This window comes from Elgaria multicarinata, chromosome 9, assembly GCF_023053635.1.
Source record: "Elgaria multicarinata webbii isolate HBS135686 ecotype San Diego chromosome 9, rElgMul1.1.pri, whole genome shotgun sequence".
NCBI lineage: Eukaryota > Metazoa > Chordata > Lepidosauria > Squamata > Anguidae > Elgaria > Elgaria multicarinata.
The window spans coordinates 99,858,020-99,881,565 of record NC_086179.1 but is presented as its reverse complement, the minus strand read 5'-3'; the positions used below and the strand labels follow the sequence as shown (position 1 = coordinate 99,881,565).

General features: G+C 40.9%; 1 protein-coding gene across 1 annotated transcript in view; it reads left to right on the top strand.

The window, feature by feature from the left end:
• The first annotated feature begins 437 nt into the window (after positions 1 to 437).
• Positions 438 to 23,546, top strand: part of NDUFA9 (NADH:ubiquinone oxidoreductase subunit A9) — a 46,580-nt gene continuing 23,471 nt past the window's right edge. Inside the window, exons 1-5 of the mRNA XM_063134399.1 lie at positions 438 to 537; positions 6,602 to 6,766; positions 13,532 to 13,629; positions 13,796 to 13,887; positions 19,668 to 19,809. Of these exons, the coding sequence (XP_062990469.1) occupies positions 477 to 537; positions 6,602 to 6,766; positions 13,532 to 13,629; positions 13,796 to 13,887; positions 19,668 to 19,809 (558 nt within the window). The 5' untranslated portion in view covers positions 438 to 476. The remainder of the gene's footprint in view (positions 538 to 6,601; positions 6,767 to 13,531; positions 13,630 to 13,795; positions 13,888 to 19,667; positions 19,810 to 23,546) is intronic.

The window sequence follows — 23,546 nt, the reverse complement described above, 5'->3', positions numbered from 1 at the left end:
GTACACCGCTCTGAAATTTTTCAATGGGGAGCGGTATATAAATATTCTAAATAATTATTATTATTATTATTATTATTATTATTATTATTATTATTTTATTACTCATTACATTTCTCCAAGGAAATGTAATAAGTAATAAACAATTAAAAACAACTGCTTTTTTCCGAAGAGCAATCAATAATAAGCACAATAGTAATGCTTCTTAGTCATAGTCATGAGGACAGCTGCAATGAACGAGCATTGCCCCCCACTCCCACCGGTGCGGCTTCTCTCGCGCGCGCCCGCCCGCCCGCTCGATTGATTAGAGCGGCTCCTGCGCCTGCGCCTTCTCCTCTGCGTGCGCCTTCTGTGGGCGGGGCTCCGGAGATCGCCTCGACGGCGCCGTTTCTCCTCCCCCCCCCCGCCTCGTACGACGTCTGCTTTTTGTGAGGCTTTTTGGCCGTACGAGGTACTCGTAGCGCTGGGGTGACGCTAAAATGGCGGCTTCGGTTCGCGGTTGCCGAGTCCCCTGTAGAGCCCTTCTTTCGCCAAGGACAGGTAAGGTGCAGCAGCAGACCCCCCCTTCACCGCCCCCACATCTTTCCCTCCGAAGTACTCAGGGAAGAGGCTGACAGAGACGTCTTGCCGTGGTTATTCTCAGCAGGTTTGGGCCACTGTGTAGGGAGGGTTGCGCCCCCCCCGCCCCCCGCTACCCCCCCCCGGTTCGTCAAGGAAGGTCATGATGAGGGCAGCAGTATAACCGGTCAAGAGAATGGCTTGGGAGTACGGGGTGTGCGCGCGTGTCTTTCCTTACCAAGCCTTGCTTCAAAAGAGGACGCTGTGTCTTTCGTAATTATTTTGTTTTATTATTGCGTTTTTATACCGCCCACTAGCCGAAGCTCTCTGGGCGGTTAACAAACATTACTCTAGAGGAGGGAATTTTGGCAGGACAACTTACCATGGGCGGAAGAAGCTGCATCTGCTGAATTTTCTTCTTCTGCACAGTTATTCTGCCTTCTTTGGCATTTAGCCGCCCTAAACAAGACGATCTTTAGATCGTCACTCGCAGAATAGGAAGCATAAAATAGGCACTGGGACTGGAAACGTTATTTTATTTTATTTTATTTGTTCAGTAGTGCCTTCACTCCTTTGAGTCTAAAAACTGAAGGACATAAATTGCCTCGCTGGGTCAGACTAAAAGTCCATTTAAGCTACAATCCTACGCCTGTTGCATGGGAGTAAGCCACATGGAGCGCAACGGGGATTACTCCCGAGTAGACATGCATAGGATGGCATCCTAAGTCTGGCCTTCTGTATCTAGCTGTGGTGGGCTAAGTAGCCTGAGAAGCTAATGAGCAGGATCTAATGGAGGGACTGTCTAAACATCTTCTTTCATATAAACATAGAATACTAGAGTTGGAAGGGTCCTATAAGGCCATCAAGTCCAACTCCCTTATACATATTTAAAGGGCGAAAACTGCTGTCACCACAGGACCTCTGTGCTTTCATGGAATGGTCCAGGATTCTTTCTTTGGGAAAGTTATCTAAGCACTTGATGCATGACTAATGTCCCCTCTTCTTCTTAAGTGGCAATCTCCATGACTTCTCTCTCAAAAGGCACTAGAATGGTCCACTCTTTGGTACTAGCATGCACATGGATTTCTCTCCTGTTCCATAATCTTGCCATAAATCCTGTTCCATAAATCTGGTGCAAAAGGATAAATAAACAGAACTACCATCATTCCCACCAGTCCATAGAGAATTTTAATCTGTATTTTAATCCTATATCAATTTCTGCTGTGTGGTTTTATCCTGGTTGTGCTTTTTATATTGTATTTTGTATTTGGGTTTTTAGATTGTTGGATGTTTTATTATGTTCTTAATGGTTTTAATTTTTGTGAACCACCCAAAGAGCTTCGGCTATTGGGCGGTATAAAAATGTAATAAATAATTAAATAAAAGAGAAGGGGGTTGGACTCGATGGCCTTCCAACTCTACTATTCTATGATTCTATGAAGGAATTAGGGCTGTGTACAGACCCCCCGCGATTACGCTCTGGATCCCGATCCGCAACTTCCGGATTGGGTCCGCTCTGCTTCGGGTCGATCTGCCTCTGCTCCGCTGCAGAGCTCCAGATCCAGAGCTCCCTTTTCCCCCCCCATAGACTTCCATGGAAAATGTAAAACTTAAATTAAATTTTAATTAAATTTTAATTAAAACTTAATTAAAAATGTAAAAAAAAATGTAAAAAATCCTGGTTGTGCTTTTTATATTGTATTTTGTATTTGTGTTTTTAACTTGTTGGTTGTTTTATGATGGTTTTAATTTTTGTGAACTGCCCAGAGAGCTTCGGCTATTGGGCGGTATAAAAATGTAATAAATAAATAAATAAAATAAATAAATAAAACACCTATAACTTTTTTAGTTTTCAAGTTAGAAACATGAAAATGGGCACCATGATAGCTTATAAATAGATCCTTAGTCATGGCCACTTTGAAGGAAATGGGATCATCCCCTGATTTTGGGGGGATTTTTAAAAGATTCCCCCCCATTTACAGAAATGCAGTAATCTCCGTTATTTCGTAAGCTACACACATGTAACCAGGCACCATGATAGCATCCACATAGGACCTTAGGCAGGGCCACTTTGAAGGAAATCAGATCATGCCCTGATTTCAGGGAAATTTTTAAAGTTAACCCGAAATCAGAATCTTCCTCTCAGGTTAACCACTTCAAAAATGAACACAGGGAACTTCAAGATATAAATATTAAACTTGGTGAGCATACAGCACATAGCTGGTCATGTGAGAAACAACTCAGACCTTGCGTTGCCATGCTTGTGTCTCAATACTTTCTAAAAACTTTTTTTTCATGCCACCCACTCGTTTCAAAGTGCTATAACGTGTTTGTTTTTGAAGGTGCACACACATCAAACAGAGATGCCGTTGAATAGACAATCCTTTCAGGGTCCGTCAGAGTTCACACGCTCCAGGGTATGCCCAGCCATTAATTGTAATAACAACAATAATAATACTAATAATGACGATGATGAGCCTACATTGTCACAGAGGATTCAGTCATTATGGCAGCAGCACATACAAAATGCAGCTGCCTTTTCATGACGACGAAGGACTAATGCCCTGAGTCCAAGCAAGACACGCACAAACCGGCCCTCTGACGTGGGCACAGAAGAGGAGAGGCAGCAGGCGGCGGCGGCTATGCCCCTGAAGCACTTGGAGCAAGCATGCCATAGGCTTGTGGGGTTGACCAACCCAGCCCATCTACATCTCCCAGGCACCAGGAGGGCAGAGAGGAAAGCAGCGAGTTGCTACGCGTCACAATGTAAGCCATAGATCTCTGGGGAAGTAAGTCACAGCAGTTCCCACTACCCCACAAAGCAGGCACAGAGAGGCAGGCAGGTGCAACACAATGCACAAGTAAACAATACATCCGTGGGTAAATCCCACCAGATGTGGCTAACCCACAACGCTGGAACTTAGGGAGGTGGGCAGGCAGCAGACAGCTCTGCGGGCACAAGTCAGTGAGCCAAGGATTGTTTCCAGGCCATTCAAAGCCAGAAACACAAAACGGCCCAGCGAGGCGGGAACAGCAACAGCACAGCCTTTGCGTCCCATCAATAATAGGCTAGCAGGACTACAGTAAAGCTTTGTGTTCGTTGCTTCAGAGTTGATTGACTACACTGTAAACAGCCATTATTTAATAATAATAGTAATAATCACAACAACAACAAGAATTAGAACAAAAAGCCTGCCTGATTTCATTTCCAGTATTAGAAAGTGGACGTGACCAGTGACCTAACCACAGTAGCCTTCGTGGAACACTGGATAATCTTGTGCTGTGTACAGCAGTGTTGGAAAAGTGGATCTCCTGTATGGCATGTCCAATGTTGGAAAGTGGACGTGCCCACTGCCACGGAAACAGTGGACTGTTCCACTGTAGTCTACCTCCTTTGGGTGCATGTGTCTAGGTACCTGGCTTTGAGAAGCCACCTCACGCATCAACTCATGCAACTCATTGACTGGACTGTTACCCTATCCTCTTGTCCCGCCTCACAGGGAGGTACACTGCTACAGTGGCACAGTCCACTGTTTTCCCTTTTGAGGGTTCTGATCTGTCCTCAAGGGCAGTGTGCACTGGGCACGTCCACTTTCCAACATTGGACATGCCCAGGACATCATCCACTTTTGCACCACTGCTGTACAACACAAGGTTATCCAGATTTCAACCAAGGCTACTGTGGTTACCTTGCAGTGCTGTGTCGCCTATCTTTTATTTAACTTTGTATATTATTTAAAACATTGGTTAGTGGGTTCCTTTACAGGAGCAACATAAGCTTGTGTGAGTTTGTTCGGGCTACTGCTACGCCAATCCACTCCTCAGTGATTGAAGTACTACCCAGAGACAAAGAAAGAAAAGTTTCTCTGTATGCCTTTTGCTTATTCCCCCCCACACACATTGGGATTGGAGGATGCGTCACATGGGGTGATCACTTCAGCACGATTGGGAGATGAAGCTGTCTTATCAACACCGAAAAAAGCTTTCCCCCTCCCGCTTTTACCCATTAAATAAAAATTGCAACCCAACCGCTGAACGTATATTTATGAAAATTGACACAAATGACCCCCAATGAGCAGTCTCTAACCTCAGTAAAATTCAGGGCTCTATCTTTTAAAATAAAGAAGTTATAGGTGTTTTTTCGCCCAATAAATCCAATGGAAAAAACGTTCAAAATGTCATGTGGAGCTCCGGATCACGGAGAAGCGATCCGCAGCGGAGCGATCCGCTTCGCCTCGATCCTCAGCTCCGCCGACCTGATTCAGATCCGACCTTGGTGGAGGCAGATCGGGTCGCTCCGTTCCTGATTAGCCAGTCCGAATTGGAGCGGAGCACAGCCCTAAAAGGAATGCCTATGGCATTGATAAGGTCGAAGAACGTGAGGCTGATCAGCAGATTAGCATCCCAGTTGAAATTGCTGCAGAAGGCCAAGGCTCTTCCTCGTATACTGACAGGGTAGATTTTGCTGAGGACAAGCCATGTCACTGGTCCAAATCCAATTGAGAACATCCTCATGATCTTATGTGGAAAGCATGAAAGAAAATAATTAAGGGAGCAATCCTATGACCCCTAGACAGCATTTGAGGGGCCATAGAATATTTTGGATTCCCTGCTCCGAGGTTGAAGACAGTGCTCTGACCTTGGGGCTGGGAATCAGAGTTCCGCCCCCTGTTGCAGCCGGCATGGAATGAACTATGCCACCTGTCGATCCAAGGTCAAAAATGTGACCTAGGAGAGTCAGAAAAGGGGCATTTTGGTGGACAAGAAGAGGAGGGTACTGTAGATGCCAGGATATGAGCCATTCTGGGGCTTCTCCAGCTTCCTTCCCTCCACTTCCAAAACACTTTTGCTACAAAGGGGAAAAAGCCTGTCTTGCAAAAATGCAGGGCAGGAGGACAGGGAGGCGAAACTTGCCTCTGCCGCTCCTCCCACCCTGCATAGGATGCTTGTAAGCCTCTGAGGTAAGGGGTTTATGAGCCCCAAGATCGCAACCTATAGGATTGCATTCCTATAGGTTGCAGTCGAGGTGATGTTCACCTTCCTGTACTCCTGCTCTACAGATTTCGCTGGATGGGCTTTTTAGCCTGTTTAGCAAGGAAAATGTTTTGGGGAAGCGGGAGATAATGAAGGAGTCAGGCAAGGAGGAGGGAAACATTGTGGGGGAGATGGCAATGGGCAACCAAAACAATGGTGCAAGTGGTGGTGGCTGGTGGAGGGTGGGCATGGGAAATGGTGGCGGAGGCAGGTGGGCAAAATGGAGGAGCTGAGGTGGTTGGGAGTCAAGAGGCAGTTGCAGGTCAACTAAGATATAAGTGATGGATTTCATGTTGTAAAGGCAGTAAAGTATAGCGCCTTCCATAGGTATTCACCCTACTTTGTCTACATGTTGTTTCGTTACAACCTGGAATTAAGATGGAGTTAATTGGCATGTTTACCATTTAATTTACACAACATACTTAACACTCTGAAGGTGCAAAATATTTTTTATTGTGGCACAAGAGTTAAATAAACAAAACAAACTGGATATAATCCCAACAGGCCTAGCTACAGAGGAATTGTGTTTGGTAAGGCTTGTATGTCAGGTGCCTGACCGACCGGTTCTGTGTATTTTTCTTTATCATCCTTTTCCAGCCATTCTATTTTTCCACCCCTAGCCTATAGGATTTTTTCCTTGTCATTTGTCAGTGAGCGCTCTTTGTACTCTGAGCATAATCAGCCCTCCTTAGGCTAGGTTTGGGAGGTGGGAACCCTTCAGGTGTGTGTGTGTGTGTGTGTGTGTTTCTCTGAAGATTTTTAGGTACTTCTGAGAACCTTGGGTCTCAGAGCCATAAAGCTCACTGAGTGGCCTTGGGGAAATTGTGCTCCCTCTCTCTCTCTCCCTCCCCCCATCACTCTATTTCTCAGCCTAAGCTACTTAATGCAGTTGATTTAATATGGGTTTCCCTACTTTCTCTTTTCTCTCTTCTGGTAAGCTTTGCCTGAACTGCTTGGTTAAGTGTCAGATAGCAGTCTATTCATGTATGTACTCCATTTTATTGTTTTTTAGGCTATGGTGCTTCTCCATCAGCATTACCTGTTCTTCAGCAAGACCACAAGGTTCATTATTCTGTGATTCCTCATGGAAGGAGTGGGCGATCCTCTGTCAGTGGCATCACGGCCACTGTCTTTGGGGCAACAGGATTCCTGGGTCGATATGTTGTTAATCGCCTTGGTAATGTACTCCTTGAATAAATTTTATTTTTATTAAAGTTTATTTAGGTTTTGTTAGTACAAAACAAATACTTAAAATTAATGTACATAATATACAGTATAACCTATCAAAAGTATAACATATTGTTCGTTTGTTTTTCCAATAACCAATAAATGTAATACAATTTTGAACAAAATTATAAATTTGTATCATGTAGCTTATTTTCCCATTAAGAGAGTTTAGGTGTTATTAAAGGTTTCCAAGGATGCATCAACAACAGAGCAGCAACAGTTTTGTGTGATATCTACTCTTAGTATGCCAACAGCTTAATCTTTGTAATAAATAAATTAATAAGAGAGCAAATAAATGAACAAGAGAACATATGGGGGACCATAGGATCTTCTGGATTCCTGGATCCAAGGTCGGTGACAGCGTCCCCGTGCAATAGCCATGGAGAGAATTGTGCTTGCTGCCTCTACAAGCTTGCAAACCCTCAGAGAGGAGGGGAAGGGGGCATGCTGGTGGGCGGGGAGGGCATGGGGGAATCAAGGATATGAGTTATCTCCAGCTTGCCCCAGATTCTCTCCCTTTGCCTCCCCAATGCCTCAGCTAGATGGGCAAAAATTGCTGTCAAGCTAAATAGAACAGCGGGAGGCACAGTCCACCTCCTACTCTGATTTGAATAGTCGTGAGCTTCCAAATTCAGAGGCTTAGGAGTATCAAGGGTGGATTTAATAGGACTGTGTCCTAAATAATCAAATGATCTAAAGAAAGTTTACCAGTTGCTCTATTTTCAGTGAAAGTGTTACATACTTTAAAAAAGGTATTGTAGAGCTGGAAAAAGTGCAGAAAAGGGCAACTAAAATTATCAAGGGGCTAGAGCAACTTCCCTATGAAATAAGGTTACAACAGCTGGGATTGTTTAGCTTGGGAAAAAAGAGTCTATGGGTAGACATGGTAGAGGTGTACAAAATGTTGCATGGTGTGGAAAATCTGGATAAGGACACATTTTTCTCCCTCTTTCAAAATACTAGAACCTGGGGTCATCCCATGAAGCTAAAATGGGAGATTCAAGCCAGATAAAAGAAAGTACTTCTTTGTAAAATACATAGCTAAACTGTTGAATTGGCTACCACGAGATTCAGTGATGGCCACCAGTTTAGATGGCTTTAAGATGGGGTTAGATACATTCCTGGAGGAGAAGGTGATCAAGTGACATGACCCTGTGGGGAAGAAGAAGCGAGGGAGACAGGAGCAGGCAGAGAGAACATCAGGGCCTGCTCCAGTTGGATCTCCCCTGCAGGGCCAGCTGACATCATGACCCTGTGGGGAAGAAGAAGAAACTCTTGATCTGCCCCTCCTTTGGGAGATGAGAGTGGGGAGCAGGGCCTTCCCACCATCTCTGCTGAACAGTCGCCTTAATTTCTTTTTCTTTTCCTCCTCTTCCCTCCCCATCCCCTTTTCCTTGTGTGTCATGTCTTTTTTAGAATGCAAGCCTGTAAGCTGCTCCAGGAGCTTCTTTGGCTGAGGGGTGGGATAAAAATACCATAAATTTTATTTATATATATATATATATATATATATATATATATATATATCTCCATATCCATATGTACACCAGTTGCTAGGATACGTGGGTGGGACAGTGCTGTTGCACTCATGTCCTGCTTGTGGATTCCTAGTCAACAGCTGGTTGGCCAATGTATGAACAGAATGCTGGGCTAGATAGATCCAGCATGGTTCTTATGAATATTTAATTCAGAATGTCTTTGCTAATTTTTATGATAGCCACGTAGGGAAATAGGTCCTCCCCGCCTCTTTTTTTACATTTCTTGTGTAATTGAATAAATGAGTCACGTGTTTCATTAAGAATTTCATACCTTCTGCATATAAGTTTATGTCAATTCTAACTGATTTTTGAACATAAAGAAACGTTATTACCACCTCTCCAAATATATCTGCATTTTAAAAATTGAAGTAACTACATTGTTATTCCATTTTAATTTCCAGTTTACTTGTTCTTCTTCAATTACTTCCTCTTCATGGTAGAATTCTTATATTTGAGATCAAAGACATTTCTCAGTTTTCTATAAATATATTTCAAAAGGAGTACATTTTTTTCTTATGAAGCTTCTTTGTTTATTATTATTTATTATTATTATTTATTTATTGCGTTTCTATAACCCCCAATAGCCGAAGCTCTCTGGGCAGTTCACAAAAAAAATCTGTAAAATTATCTTATATTTATTCATACCAACAACAGTGTTGGGAACTTGTTAAATTCTGCACTTCTGTATAAGACTAATATTGATTATTTGCAAATAATTAAGTATAAAACTGCTCCCAGTTTGTAATGGACCCCAGTACATAGGATTAAAATCTTGGTAAAATAAAACAGAAGAAAATGAGTGTTTGTCTGTGTTAATTCTTGATATCTGTTCCATTGAGATTTGGAAAACTTTAAAAACTTTTCTTGTGTTCACATCCTGTAAAATAATTTAATTCTAATCCTTTTTTCCCTATAAGAATTGAGAGAATATCCTATTTGTAATACCCTAAATAAACAAAAATGAGGTAATAAAACTAATTTTATTGATGAAAACCTTCCTGAAAGTGATACTCAATTTCCCTCATTTTTAAATCTGAGATAATAAATTATTATATAATCTTTCATAGGAGAAATTATGTAATTTCCTTTTCTGGTCACAATAACTCCTAAATGTCAAACTGGCATTTTACTCACTTGATATCTTAATGATTTTCTTACTTGTTTTTCTTATATATTTTGTGAGTTTATTCCTCTTGTTTATGTTTTAAACCACTAATTTTTCATATATAATTGCAATATCACCTTAATTTATAAAGAAAACATATAATTTTCATTTCTTCTTTTTATATATTCCTTCTTTTATTGCAATGGCCAAAGGTTCTCGATGCATAAAAAATAAAAGAGCTGAAAGATGACAAACTTGTCTTGTCCCTTTGGCAATTTAAATGGGTCTGATGAAAAGTTATTTGTAAGTAATTTTGCTTTAAACATCCTTAAGCTAAACTTCTCGCACAACGGAAATATCTCTAGTAGTTTTGGAGAGGGCCGGTCTATACTTTTGAAGCTCTTCCTCCTAGATAACAGACAGAGCCTTCAGCAAAAATGGCATGAAGGCTTCCCTTTATGTTCTAGACCTAGACTAACCCTGTCTGGCTAGCAGGCAACAGGCTTCTGGGCTGCATTAATAGAAGTATAGCTTCCAAATCACGGGAGGTACTGGTTCCTCTCTATTCGGCCCTGGTTAGGCCTCATCTAGAGTATTGCGTCCAGTTCTGGGCTCCACAATTCAAGAACGATGCAGCCAAGCTGGAGCGTGTTCAGAGGAGGGCAACCAGGATGATCAGGGGTCTGGAAACAAAGCCCCATGAAGAGAGACTGAAAGAACTGGGCATGCTTAGCTTGGAGAAGAGAAGATTGAGGGGAGACATGATAGCACTCTTCAAATACTTGAAAGGTTGTCATACAGAGGAGGGCCAGGATTCTATGATTCTGGCATGATTGAACAATTCAGTTGTTGCAACAATTCAGTTGTTGCAACACTGAATTGTACTTCAGCAGCTTATTCATTTGCAAGAGAGAAGCATCTTTTCAGGCAGGGACTCTGACCATTCTTGGTTGCGTCCTAACACTAAAGCCTGAGGAAAAGTGCACCACTGAGCAGAGACAGCCTTGTACTCCAGGCGCCAACTTTGTGTTCCTTTTGGTGCCACCTGAAAACGTCATTATTCCAGGAAGCCTTTCCTTAATGACCAGCCACACAGTTCACGGTTTACTGTACATTTTGCTTCTTTTAAAATCTTTTTTAAAGTGTTTTATTCTGGTTTTATTTTATTTTACTTGTACACTGCTCCGAAATTTTCAATGGGGAGCGGTATATAAGTATTGTAAATAAATAAATAAATATATCTCCCTGAGCTTGGCTTCTTCCCCTTCTTGAAGAGCTAGAAGGCAGCCAGTAGTGAAGGAAAAGAGGCTGGCTATTTGGGCTGCAGATTTTTTGTCACCTTCACTCCTTCTGGTCTAGAGCCAGGCAGGGTGGTCATTGAGCCACAGTGATACGCCCTGCACATCACAGCTATACCTGGAAATAGTACTGTTGATGAGTTGCAGGTTAATATTTGAAGGAGGGGCACCTTCTTCTTAGTGGAGCATAGGAAGAAGAAGCCCCTTGTGTTAATATGGTTAAGAAATGATTTTCTTAGAATTACAGAATAGTGGAGTTTATCCTGGTTGTGCTTTTTGTATTGTATTTTGTGTTTGTGTTTTTAGATTGTTGGTTGTTTTTTATGCTCTTCGTGGTTTTAATTTTTGTGAACTGCCCAGAGAGCATTAAATAAATAAATATAAGGCCATCGAGACCAACCCCTCACTCAATGCAGGAATCCACCCTAAAGCATACCTGAGAGATGGCTGTCCAGCTTCCTCTCGAAGGCCTCTAGTGTGGAAGAGCCCACCACCTCTTAAGAAGTTGGTATTTTCTCCTTAGAGAGTACTCCCATTGCAGCATTATATAGAGCGCAATAGCAGCTCTGTCTCCATATTCTCCTGGGAGAAAACAGCTTCCTTTTCCCTCCCGCTCATGAGGCACAGGGCTGGAGCATTTCAAAGACCAGTGATATTTCAGGTAAGAACAGAATGGAAAGGAAGGGCCACTCTTTCTCTGTCCATTCATGGGAAAGCGGCTGCCTCCACTTCCCTCTTGAGGTTCTGGACTGGAGTGTGGCAAGAGCCAGTGGGCAGCACTGAGGGCTAGCGTTTGAGGTAGGGACAACGTTAAGAGGGATAGTGACTCCCAGGCTTTATTCCCCTTTCAGCGAGACTGGCCACTTCCCTTCTGAGAGACAAGTGGTATTCCTCTTACCCAAGAGCTAAAGTGCATGTTGTAAACAGAATCATGTGCCATCATTGGGGCTGAAAATGTGCACCCCAGGTTGAGAGCTAGAAGTGCAGGAACTAGTAATAATTATTCCCAACTTTCTAGTGTAGGAGGAATTTTCTGGGGATCTTTTTAATTTTAAGAGGTACTAAACACAGGCTGTGTGGAAGCACAAGTTCCTGCAATACCTTACAGCAGTACTCCTTAAATTCCTCACTATAGTAGGTGTAAGGAAGATAGACATCCAGAATGATTGACTTCATTCAGACTCACAAACAAAATGAAACTGTTATAACTTTAACACTTTTATTAAAACTGTTTAAGAAAGTTAAAGTCAGACAGACACACAAACCTCTATTCAGCAAAGCAAATTAAAATAACATACTCACAAGTCTAGCAGATTTCTGGAGAACAAGTCAAACATAGACAAACGCAGACCCTGTGAAGGAGCTCTTCTCCACAGAGGGACTCCCATCTCCCCCAGGCAAAACCAAACATTGCCTGAGGGAAAGGGAAGACATCTTTGTCTTGTGTATCCAGACTGAAATACTCTTCTCAAAGACAAAGACCCCCCTCCTAATACATATTGATTTATTCTGAAATGGCTAAATCTATTGGTTCACGTCTTTAATTTAGATCATCCTCTTCCCAGAATGTCCCATCCCTTCTGTGGTCAAAGATGGACATTACTTCTGCTTGTCATGTGGTCAACTTGTCTACTTTACTTCTCTGTTCCTGTGTACACAAGGATGTTTCCAACCACAACCTCACCTATTCTTAACCCTAGACCCTTCACCTAGTTCCCTTAAAAGGAATACATACAGTTGGTATAAGTCACAAGTTCATATGACTAATGTCTTTTGATCAATACCAAGTTGCACATGTAGAATTTTTCTTTCCCTTTCTAGTCCTATTCCACCATCATTGTGTACTGCATGTAAATATTGACAATATGAGGGTCTTGGCTTGTAGTCACTATAGTTTAATTGTTTGCCATGCAGTTCATTGAATGTCCCAATAGTAACTGTGTGTATGTATGTGTATGAACAGCCACAACATACCTTTGTTTTTCTTACTCATTTCAAGTATTATGGAGAATGAAGGAGTCTCCGTTGGTAAAGAGAGGATTGATAGATAGGGATAGGAGAAAGGCTACATTCTTGATGGGCCGTATGTAGCTAGGGTGATTAGTTGTCAACCCTTTGATCACTTCCACGCAAACACTTTCATCTCAAATCTATGTCCTAGTCTTAGGGCACAATCCTATGCATGTTTAGAAAGAAGAAAGTTCTTCATCTCCCAGAATTCCCCAGACAGCCTTGCTAGCTGGTGAATGTTGGGAGTTGTCGGACTTTCTTTTCTGTCTAAACTTCCATAGTATTACACCTTTAAAGGAATATTTTGCAAAAATGAACAAACATAATTTACTATTCTGATTTCATTATCTAGAAAGTTCTTTATATCTCTTAGGTGCACACACCCAGCAAGACTTCAGACTTCAAAAATAAAAGCAGCCCTTTCTCCTTCCTTACATTCCCTGTCTCTGATCACATTACAAATTGCCTTTGAAAATCTCTTTAGGTTCCAAAGTAGCTTGCCATGTGGTACAGAGGTTGTGAAGACCAAATAAATAAAATAAAGCTTACTGGGCATGCAGTGTCTGGATTGGTGCCTTTCGAAACATTACTTTGAAGATGGCATATGAAGGATTCAAGTGATTCTGTTGGTTACATCAGATTTATATGACCATGTTTTAGTATTTTAGTATGTGATAGTAGCTTTTGTGAGTGCTGAAATACACTGGTCTGTCTATATGTCATGCATTGGTTTTCTTCTTTAAAACCCTTTATGAACATGTTAGGGCGCATTGGTTCCCAAGTCATCATCCCATATCGCTGTGATCAGTATGACATCATGTATCTTCGACCGATGGGTGACCTGGGACAACTCCTTTTTATGGTAAGCTTTCTGACTTTGACCAGTTAATAATCCAGTCTGATTTATGATAGGAAGGGTATTACTAGTGACTTGCAGAGTAGCAAAAGATTGGACCATAAATACAATATTTCTGAAAGGTTTGGGCACATTATTTCATTTCTCTTGTGATTTCTGCTATGGTTACCAGGAATGGGATTCACGCAACAAAGATTCTACCCGAAGAGCTCTTGAACACAGCAATGTAGTCATCAATCTTGTTGGGAAAGAATGGGAAACAAGGTAATGTCTTCTTTGTGTCTCTTGAATAGATTGAAAGCTAGCAATATAGTCTGTCTGTCTGTCTGTCTCTCTCTCTCTCTCTCTCTGTGTATCTGTATAATTTATTTTTGCCTGCCTTTCTGAGTGCACTCACAAAGTAGATCACAAGTAATATATTAAGATTTCAAATTATTGAAGTAGTAAAACAGTAGTCAAAAAAACAATAGCAAAACAACAGTAATAATGCAGCAACTGCCAGGACCCCTAAATGCGCCTGTTCTCCCTTCCCCTTTTCCTGCCTGAAATGTCCTCCACCTGCTTCACTGCTGCGCTCACTTTATCCCACACAAGATTTGCTTTCCCCACTCTGCTGCTTCATTGTTAGGGCTGCTGTAGTGAGCATGGGGTGGTGGTGGGGAGATCTTTCTGGTGAGTGGAGGAGGAGGCAAGCATGGTGGACAGGAGAAAATGGCAAGTGTGATGGCATTGCCGGGGTGGGGGGATTTCAGGGAAGTGAGCGTAGTGGCCAGGGTAGTAGTAGTAGTAGTAATAATAATAATAATAATAAATTATTTCTTGCCCGCCTCTCCATTTTGATCGAGGCGGGGAACAACAATAAACGATAAAATACAAGGACTGGGGGAGGAAATTTCAGTTGGATGAGGTGAGCATGGCAGAGGCTAATGCTTACAGACATTTTTTCAACTAGTGAAATCTGCCTGCTGTACGAAAAAGGTTGCCCACACCAGCAATAGAACAACATTAAGATTTGCAATTGCAGATAAATAATCATCAAAATAAAGTACCATAAAACTACTCAAAATATATACGCCTTAATATTAAGACACCTTAATGTTTTCATCTAGAAAAGTCAGATTAAAACCCTTTGTAAAGGTTTTTTATTGCTGGGATTAAATTTGGGTCTAAGTATTTTGATGGATAATTTTTCAGAGAAAATTTTAGTTTATTAAACCTACAGCTCCTTTTGTGACTGCCTCAGTAAGGCCTGGGGGTGGGAGGGGAAGTGAGTGGTTGCATTTTGTTTCCTAGACTTTTTCAGTTCTTCTTCCAGTGGTGGAATAACATCCTTGGAAAAACTGAAAAGAACACTTCAAATCAACTGAAAACAACACCTTGACTGCCATTTTTTGATGGCAATTGGCGGGGGGGGGGTGGTATAAATAAAATAAATAAATAATAAACACTTCGGTATTTCAAATTGAGTGAAATGCTTTTTAAGGGAAGGTTTAAAATACTGTTTTAGCTTCCCTTTATGCTTGTATAAAGCTTTCTGATAAGACAGGCTACAGTATTGGGCAACTACAATTCCTGTAGATAATCATGTACAACTTTCAGATCCTCTCACCTAGTCCAGATTTCTTTATCGTCTAAAACACATGAAAGAAACTGATACATATTTGGAAGTATGCAAACCAAATCAATAAAAAATAAGATGTCAAAGTATAGCGTAGCTTGTTTCAAACTGCAAATCATCAGTTGTCTGAAGTCCGTGGAGATAAAAATGAAATTTCAGAATCACATTATTGATAATTCATAATGGATTCTGATTAGAGAAAAAGACTTTAGATGGTAGTGCTTTTCAGGATATATTATTTAATGATATATGGATTTCATGTGGCAATTTTTTCCCCATTCTTATGATAGTTGTGTGTGATCATGGTGCTATACAACTGGAGAGTTCAATAGTAACATAAAAATTAACTCATTATCAACGTTTTTAAAATAGTTTTTAATATTGTGATCTGTTGGAGGAGCACTGGTCGTGTTTTTTCCCCCAGAGAGCTGGAAGCAGTTTGAAAATGGGATTGTGATATCCCACTGTCAACTCTGATTAAAAGGTGTTTCAGGCTTTCCTATTTATAGTGTCTTTTATTTTTAACTTTTAACTTATTTCTCCCTATTGTCTCAACTAGCAAAACTAATGTATGCTTAAATACCTTTTAACACATCAGGTTACTGTTCTACCTCTTGGACTGGGTATATTTGTAATTTTTGCTTGAATAAAACTAAGACATTAATACTTTTACACTTCATGGAATGCCAAGCAGTAAAATTTTGTGTTCAGAGTTATACTTAAGGCATTTTGGTTCTGTAAAATAACTTTAGATCTTTTAAGTATCGCTTATATTTCAGTTACCCCCCCCCCCAAATGGTTTTAAAAGGGGAGTTTTTTTCATGACATAAAAATATCAGAAATTTCACATCTCTGCTGCTACTTCCCTGGTATCTCTTCATCATGATAGAGTTCAGGGTTCAGGTGTGAGATTGGTAGGCATCTTGAGAGGTATCGGCATCCTAATGTCTCTGCAGCTGTGTCTTTAACACATACTTTGCTTATTACCATTGGGTTCAGGAAATTGGTGTAATAATATGTAGCATTTATGTATTATTGAAGGGCTGGGCAACGTGGTGCTTTCCAGATGCTTTGGACTACAACTCCCATAATAAATGACAATTGGCCAGGCTGGCTGGAGTTGATGGGATGTAATCTCAAATGCTTGGAGGTCATCAGGTTGATGTAGTGGGTTTCAGGTGTTCAAAACATCTCATGAACATTAACTTGATAATAATTACACCAGACTTGGAAGGCATGTCAGTATATCGCTTTGCTTTTGTAGCCAAGTCAAAAATTGTGGTTGCTGGAACCCAGCCTACTTAACTTGTGCTATTCCTCCACACAATCTCCCCACCCTTGTGGCGTTACACCCCACAAGTCAATTCCCAAAGGTATGCCTGCAGTTTGTAAGTCTGTGGTTTGTAGAATGTTGGCCTGAGTGGGCGGAGTTAGAATGTCTTGGGAGGGGGGAGGAGTGATATATAAGGGAATGACTGAGGGGATTGTGAGTTCTTTCCAGGGAGACTTGTTAGGGACTCTTAGAGTCTGTAGTGCTCTCTGTATTTATGGTACTTAAGTTTTGGGAAATTTGAGAGTCAGTGTAGTGAGTGGTGTCTTTAGAGGGTGGTGTGCACGTAGTGGAAGTATATTAATCAATACTGATAATAAAGTTCAAGAGTGATTGTGTGAGAAAAAGGAAAGCGCAAATGTGAGAGTGACAGGATTGTATGGAAGGTTTCAAAAAGGTTTTTAAATGTTGTTATTTGAAACAAAGCTTATGAACTTTTAAAAATAAATTTTGATTGTTTGTTTTAAAACTACCACAAAAATCCCACGTGTCTATTTGGCATTTATCATCTTAAGTTTATACATATAACACCCACTCTGACAATCATTCACCTAAGCAGATATAACTCACAGCGCATTATTATATATATTAAAATCCATTCTCCATTTTAAACCCCTTTCTCCACATAGTTTGGAGGAAGGTGGGCTTTATCCCTTGCCTCAGGCGTATCAAGCGGTGGTGCTTGGCTTGAATTAAATCAAATTTGAACCTGGAAGGGATGGCTGGGGGGCTTGTTAGTTTGTCCCTGTACAGCCAAACAACTCCCAGCTTTCCTCCCAACTGTGTAGCTTTGGATGATCCCCACCATACTTTTCAGATCCAGAGTTAGGAGACGACTGGGCTTCATCATGCTCACATATCTGAAGAAAGCCTTTTTATTGCTTTTAGCATCCCTTGCTAATCTCAGCTCATTCTCAGCTTTAGCCTTCCTGCCAAAATGGCGTCAGGAAGGCTAAAGCTGAGAATGAGCTGAGATTAGCGAGAGATGCTAAAAGCAATAAAAAGGCTTTCTTCAGATACATGAGTAATAAAAGACAGAGGAAAGAAATGGTGGTTCAACTGCTTAATGAGGATGGCAAATTGATAACAGATGACAAAGAAAAGGCTAAAGTGCTCAATTCCTACTTTGGCTCAGTCTTCTCCCAAAAGCAGGTCTATCACCCCCCTGGAAAAAGTGAAGCAGAAGTTGAGGGGGCAGGATTGCAGTTTGAGATTGATAAACAAATGGTCAAAGAACACCTAATTTCCTTGAATGAGTTCAAATCTTCAGGGCCCGATGAACTGCATCCTAGATTAATGAAGGAGCTAGCGGAAGAACTCTCAGAACCTTTCTCTATTATCTTTGCAAAATCATGGAAGACGGGTGAGGTGCCAGACGACTGGAGGAGGGCCAACGTTGTCCCTATCTTCAAAAAGGGCAAAAAGGAGGAACCTGGGAACTACAGACGTCAGTCTGACATCCATTCCTGGGAGAATTCTAGAGCAGATTATAAAGAAGTCAATCTGTAAGCACCTTGAAAACAATGCAGTGATTACTAGAAGCCAACATGGATTTGTCAGGAACAAATCCTGTCAGACTAATTTGATCTCATTTTTTGATCGGGTAACCTCCCTTGTGGACTGTGAGAATGCTGTGGACGTCATATACCTTGGCTTCAGCAAAGCTTTTGACTAAGTACCACATGACATTCTGATTAACAAACTAGCTAAAAGTGGGCTAGATGGAACAACTATTAGGTAGATTCACAGTTGGCTACAGAATTGGACTCAAAGAGTGCTTATTAATGGAACCATCTCAAACTGGCGATAGGTAACGAGTGGGGTACCACAGGGCTCTATCCTGGGTCCAGTGCTCTTCAACATTTTTATTAATGATTTGGATGAGCAGGTGCAGGGAATGCTTATCAAATTTGCAGATGACACAAAATTGGGTTGGAAGACAGAAGACCCTGGAAGACAGAAACAAACTTCAAAGTGATCTTGATAGTCTGGAGTGCTGGGCTGAAAACAACAGAATGAAATTTAATAGAAACCAAATGCACAGTTACAAGATGGGGGATACTTGGCTCAGCAATACTACAAATGAGAAGGATCTTGGAATTGTTGTAGATCACAAGCTTAATATGAGCCAACAGTGCAATATGGCTGCAAGAAAGGCAAATGCTATTTGGGCTGCATTAATAGAAGTATAACTTCCAAATCACATGAGGTACTGGTTCTTCTCTATTCGGCCCTGTTTAGGCCTCATCTAGAGTATTGCGTCCAGTTCTGGGCTCCACAATTTAAGAAGGACGCAGACAAGCTGGAGCGTGTTCTGAGGAGGGCAACCAGGATGATCAGGGGTCTGGAAACAAAGCCCTATGAAGAGAGACTGAAAGAACTGGGCATGTTTAGCCTGGAGAAGAGAAGATTGAGGGGAGACATGGTAGCACTCTTCAAATACTTAAAAGGTTGTCACACAGAGGAGGGCCAGAATCTCTTCTCGATCATCCCAGAGTGCAGGACATGGAATAACGGGCTCAAGTTACAGGAAGCCAGATTCCAGCTAGACATCAGGAAAAACTTCCTGACTGTTAGAGCAGTACAACAGTTACCTAGGGAGGTTGTGGGCTCTCCACATTAGTTGTTTTATACTTTGAATGTTTTTAATTTTTGTGAACCGCCCAGAGAGCTCCGGCTATTTGGTGGTTTAGAAATGTAATTAATAAATAAAAATAAATAAATAAATAAATAGAGGCATTCAAGAGGCAGCATATCTGTCAAGATATGCTTTAGGGTGGATTCCTGCATTGAACAGGGGGTTGGACTCGATGGCCTTGTAGGCCCCTTCCAAGTCTGCTATTCTATGATTCTATGAGGATAGTAAAGCAATGGAGAACAAACAAAAATGAAGGGCTGTGCACATATTACAGATGGACATTAGATGCTGTGAGTAAACTGGCTTAGTCAAGGCCATTTATTAAGCTTATGGCTGCAGTGGGTCTCATTCTGTAGAGATTTCTTAGCTACTACTCTGCACTATCTTGACTGTGATGTAATAAATTAACTACTAGAAAATAAACATGGGTAGTAATTAGATGTCTTCTCTTCTTTCAGAAACTTCAAGTATGAAGATGTCTTTGTTAATATTCCCAGGGACATTGCTCATCTCTCAAGGGAAGCTGGAGTAGAAAAAATTATTCACATTTCTCATCTGAATGCAAACATGAAAAGTCCTTCAAAATACCTTAGAAATAAAGTAAGTCTGATAAGTTATGTTACTGCTTTTGGTTTTAGATGTTACTATTTTGTAATTTTATGTATCAGGGACAGAATTGCAAGCCCCTTTCTTCAACTTTCATTTTCTTTAGGTATATATTAACACAAAATTCTATACATAGTCGAAGGAGTTTTCAGAATCGAAGGAATATCAAATCAAATATATTAGAACAAACTTTTAGAAAGGCATTTCAGCATGAGAAAATGCATGGTCAAGGCGTAGCTGGAGCTGGGTGGCTTTTTTTTTTTTGGTGCACTTCAAACATAGAACAAAAAGTGTGATCAGTTCATAATAAAAACATGGTGGACCATGCTCTGGGTTATTAGGAAGATGAAGAATTTCTGACATAACAGAGGAAGTGATTCTGTAAAGACATCAGCAAGGAGCAATTATTACTAAAAAAGAAGACAAAAAACAGAAACAGGAGGTAGGCACATAGAGCAGTGTCAAATGCAGAATCAAGGTAACCAGGAATCTGTTGTGGGAGGTGTGTTGTTTCCCTTGTGCTGGATGTGATGGAAGGTTTGGCAAGAATCATCCAACTCATCTTTGTTGATCCATGTGGGATCAAACAATACCGTCAGACGTGGCTTTGATCCTGTTACAAGTGACTATGAAACTCAGAGTTGAAAGTCAAATGACCTTGAGAAACAGGAGATGTTTTCGTCACTATTTCTTGTTGGAGGTCATAGCCTAGGAAGAGAGAAGAATCTTGGAAGAGAAAAGTTGAAAGCAGAGATGGTGTCATGGGAAACATTTGGATTCTTGGACCCCATGGTTTGCTTCCATGATGAAGGAGTTCTGGCAGGAGATGGCTGACATTTCATGAGTACTGGAAAGAAAGTATTTGGCAGGAATCTTGCAGACCTGGTCAGGAGGGCTTAAACTAAATCCTGTAGGTTAGGACAATGAAATCATAGATGATAACACAACGCCATGTACTAGCAACAGGAGTGTGAATTAAACAGAGATGGCAGTGTGGGTATCCAGTGTTGTGCAAAAAAAAAAAGTGGTAAGGTAGTAATTAGAGTGTACAATCAGTGATTTTTGATGTTTCTTTACTAAGGAGGTGCCTTGGATTCTGCTGAATTCTGGGTCAAATTGGGGCTGTTTTGGAGAGATTCTGTGGTTCTTGGCTTCATATCCTTTGAACCATTCCTTCTTTTCCCAACCAATCCTTATTAAAACTTCCTAGTTCATTTCCTAAATCTTTTATTTTCAGCCCTGTTGCTGGTCTACTTAATTCTTTCTCTCTCTCTCTCTCATTCTCCCCTCTTCCCTCCCCAACTCCTTTTCCTTGTGTGCCATGTCTTTTTTAGATTGTAAGACTGAGGGCAGGGATTGCCTTTTTTACTGATTTATTGTTAACTTCTCCGAGAGCCTTTTTTGGCCGAGTAGTGGGGTAAAAATATAATAAATTAAATTAAATTAAATTTCCCATTCCAATCTGTCTGTCCATTCATTCATACGCTGATCCCTCTTCTAGGATAGGTTTAGGGCAGCATGATGCTTTCCAAATGTTTTGGACTCCTGCCATCTCTTGACCATTGGCCATAGTGGCTGGTACTGATGGGATTAGAGTTCAAAAGATCTAGAGGGCACCAGAAGTTATAAAGTTCACGTAGCTAGAATCTAGTTGTACAAGCAACAGTGTCCCTACCACAGTTTTTGCCCTCATTGTTAGGTTAGGTTTTCTTTTGAATCACGTTCTGTGTTCTCTCTCCAGCAGTCTGTGTGTATGTGAGTGAGTAATCCTAATTACCACAATTACTTCACTGTTCTGTCTCATTCTGTTCTTCGAGATGTGCGTATCTCTTAAGTGTGTAGAGGAGTGTTCATTCTTTGACTTCTTATTTTCCACACACAGTGGATTGAAAGACCAGTATTCCTGCTGTTAATAGAGTGTACTGTCACTCATTATTTACAATCCGTATGAAACAGTTTGTGGTGGTGATTCTACAGTTAGAGGTAGAGGAGGCACAGTTGTTATTGCAACAAAATTCTTCCTCCTGGTGACCGGCCACACTGGATTGGACCAAGTGGCTATATAGTACACATTTAATTAATAAATATCCAGCATTTTGTTCACATAGTCATTAACCAACTTCCTGTAGGAACCAACAAGTAGGACATGAGTTCTCCAGCAACTTGTATATAAACTTGTATATAAACTTGTATATAAGGCTATATGTTACCTCTCATATTTGAGGTAACATATAGCCTTATTCTCCATGAATTTGTCTAATCCCCTTTTAAAGCCATCCAAATTGGTGGCCATTACTAACATCTAGTAGTAGTGTCGAGGAATGAAGTCACGACTCTCCAATTCAAACAGAGGGGCTGTTTCATTTCAACATTAATACGTAGCTATGGACCACCATTCCCTGGGGAAATGAGGTGCTGGCCTTTACAAAAGCTTTAGCTTTTATTGATGGCAGGAGCAGGTAAAACCAGGACTTATTACCATATTAGGGAATTAGCCAAGCATCTTTTAGCTGAAAAAACAACTTTAGTGCACATGTCTCTTTCTGTGTGAACATGCCAAATACACAGTGAACTCAGTTTGCTGACTGGCAGCCTGTGTTTTGCACTCCTTGGTAAGACGTTGCTTGCGTGCCTGTTTTTCTTTCCAATACACACAATTTGACACAAAACTCCCTGCAAGGTTCCACATACAGAGTTCAACACAGACTCCATTTTAGATATTTTTTACACACAGTGCCTTACAGAATCCATTTTAGATTTCTTCCGAAGTAGTGAATTCCATAGTTTATGCACTGTGTGAAGAAATACTTCTTTTTATCTGTCCTGAATCTCTCACTAATGAGCTTCATAGGATGATTCCCGGTTCTAGTATTTTGAAAGAGGGAGAAAAATATCTTCCTATCTACATTCTCCACACCATGCATAATCCATTTTAGATTTCTTCCGAAGTAGTGAATTCCATAGTTTATGCACTGTGTGAAGAAATACTTCTTTTTATCTGTCCTGAATCTCTCACTAATGAGCTTCATAGGATGATTCCCGGTTCTAGTATTTTGAAAGAGGGAGAAAAATATCTTCCTATCTACATTCTCCACACCATGCATAATCCATTTTAGATTTCTTCCGAAGTAGTGAATTCCATAGTTTATGCACTGTGTGAAGAAATACTTCTTTTTATCTGTCCTGAATCTCTCACTAATGAGCTTCATAGGATGATTCCCGGTTCTAGTATTTTGAAAGAGGGAGAAAAATATCTTCCTATCTACATTCTCCACACCATGCATATGTCTCCATCATGTCTCCCCTTAGCCTCCTTTTTTCCAAACTAAACCCAGCTGTTCTTTTGGAGGGCTTCACAATCCCTCTTATTTCATGACTGCTAAGTTTTCTCAGAAGTCTTTGGTGAGGGACTTTGTCAAAAGCCTTTTGAAAGTCCAAGTCAGTAATGTCTACCAGATGTTTATGGACTGTCCACATGTTTATTAACACTCTCAAAGAACTGTTAAAGATTAGTGAAGCCGAACTTACTTTTGATAAAGCCACATTGATTCTTTTTCAGAAGGGCTTGTCCTTCTATATGTTACTAATTTTATCTTTAATGATGCCTTCCACCAATTTACCCAGAACAGTCATTAAGCTATCTGGTTTGTAATTCTCCAGATTGCTCCTGGATCCTTTTCTAAAAATTTGTGTTAAACTGGCCATTCTCAAGTTGTCTTGTACAGAGGCTG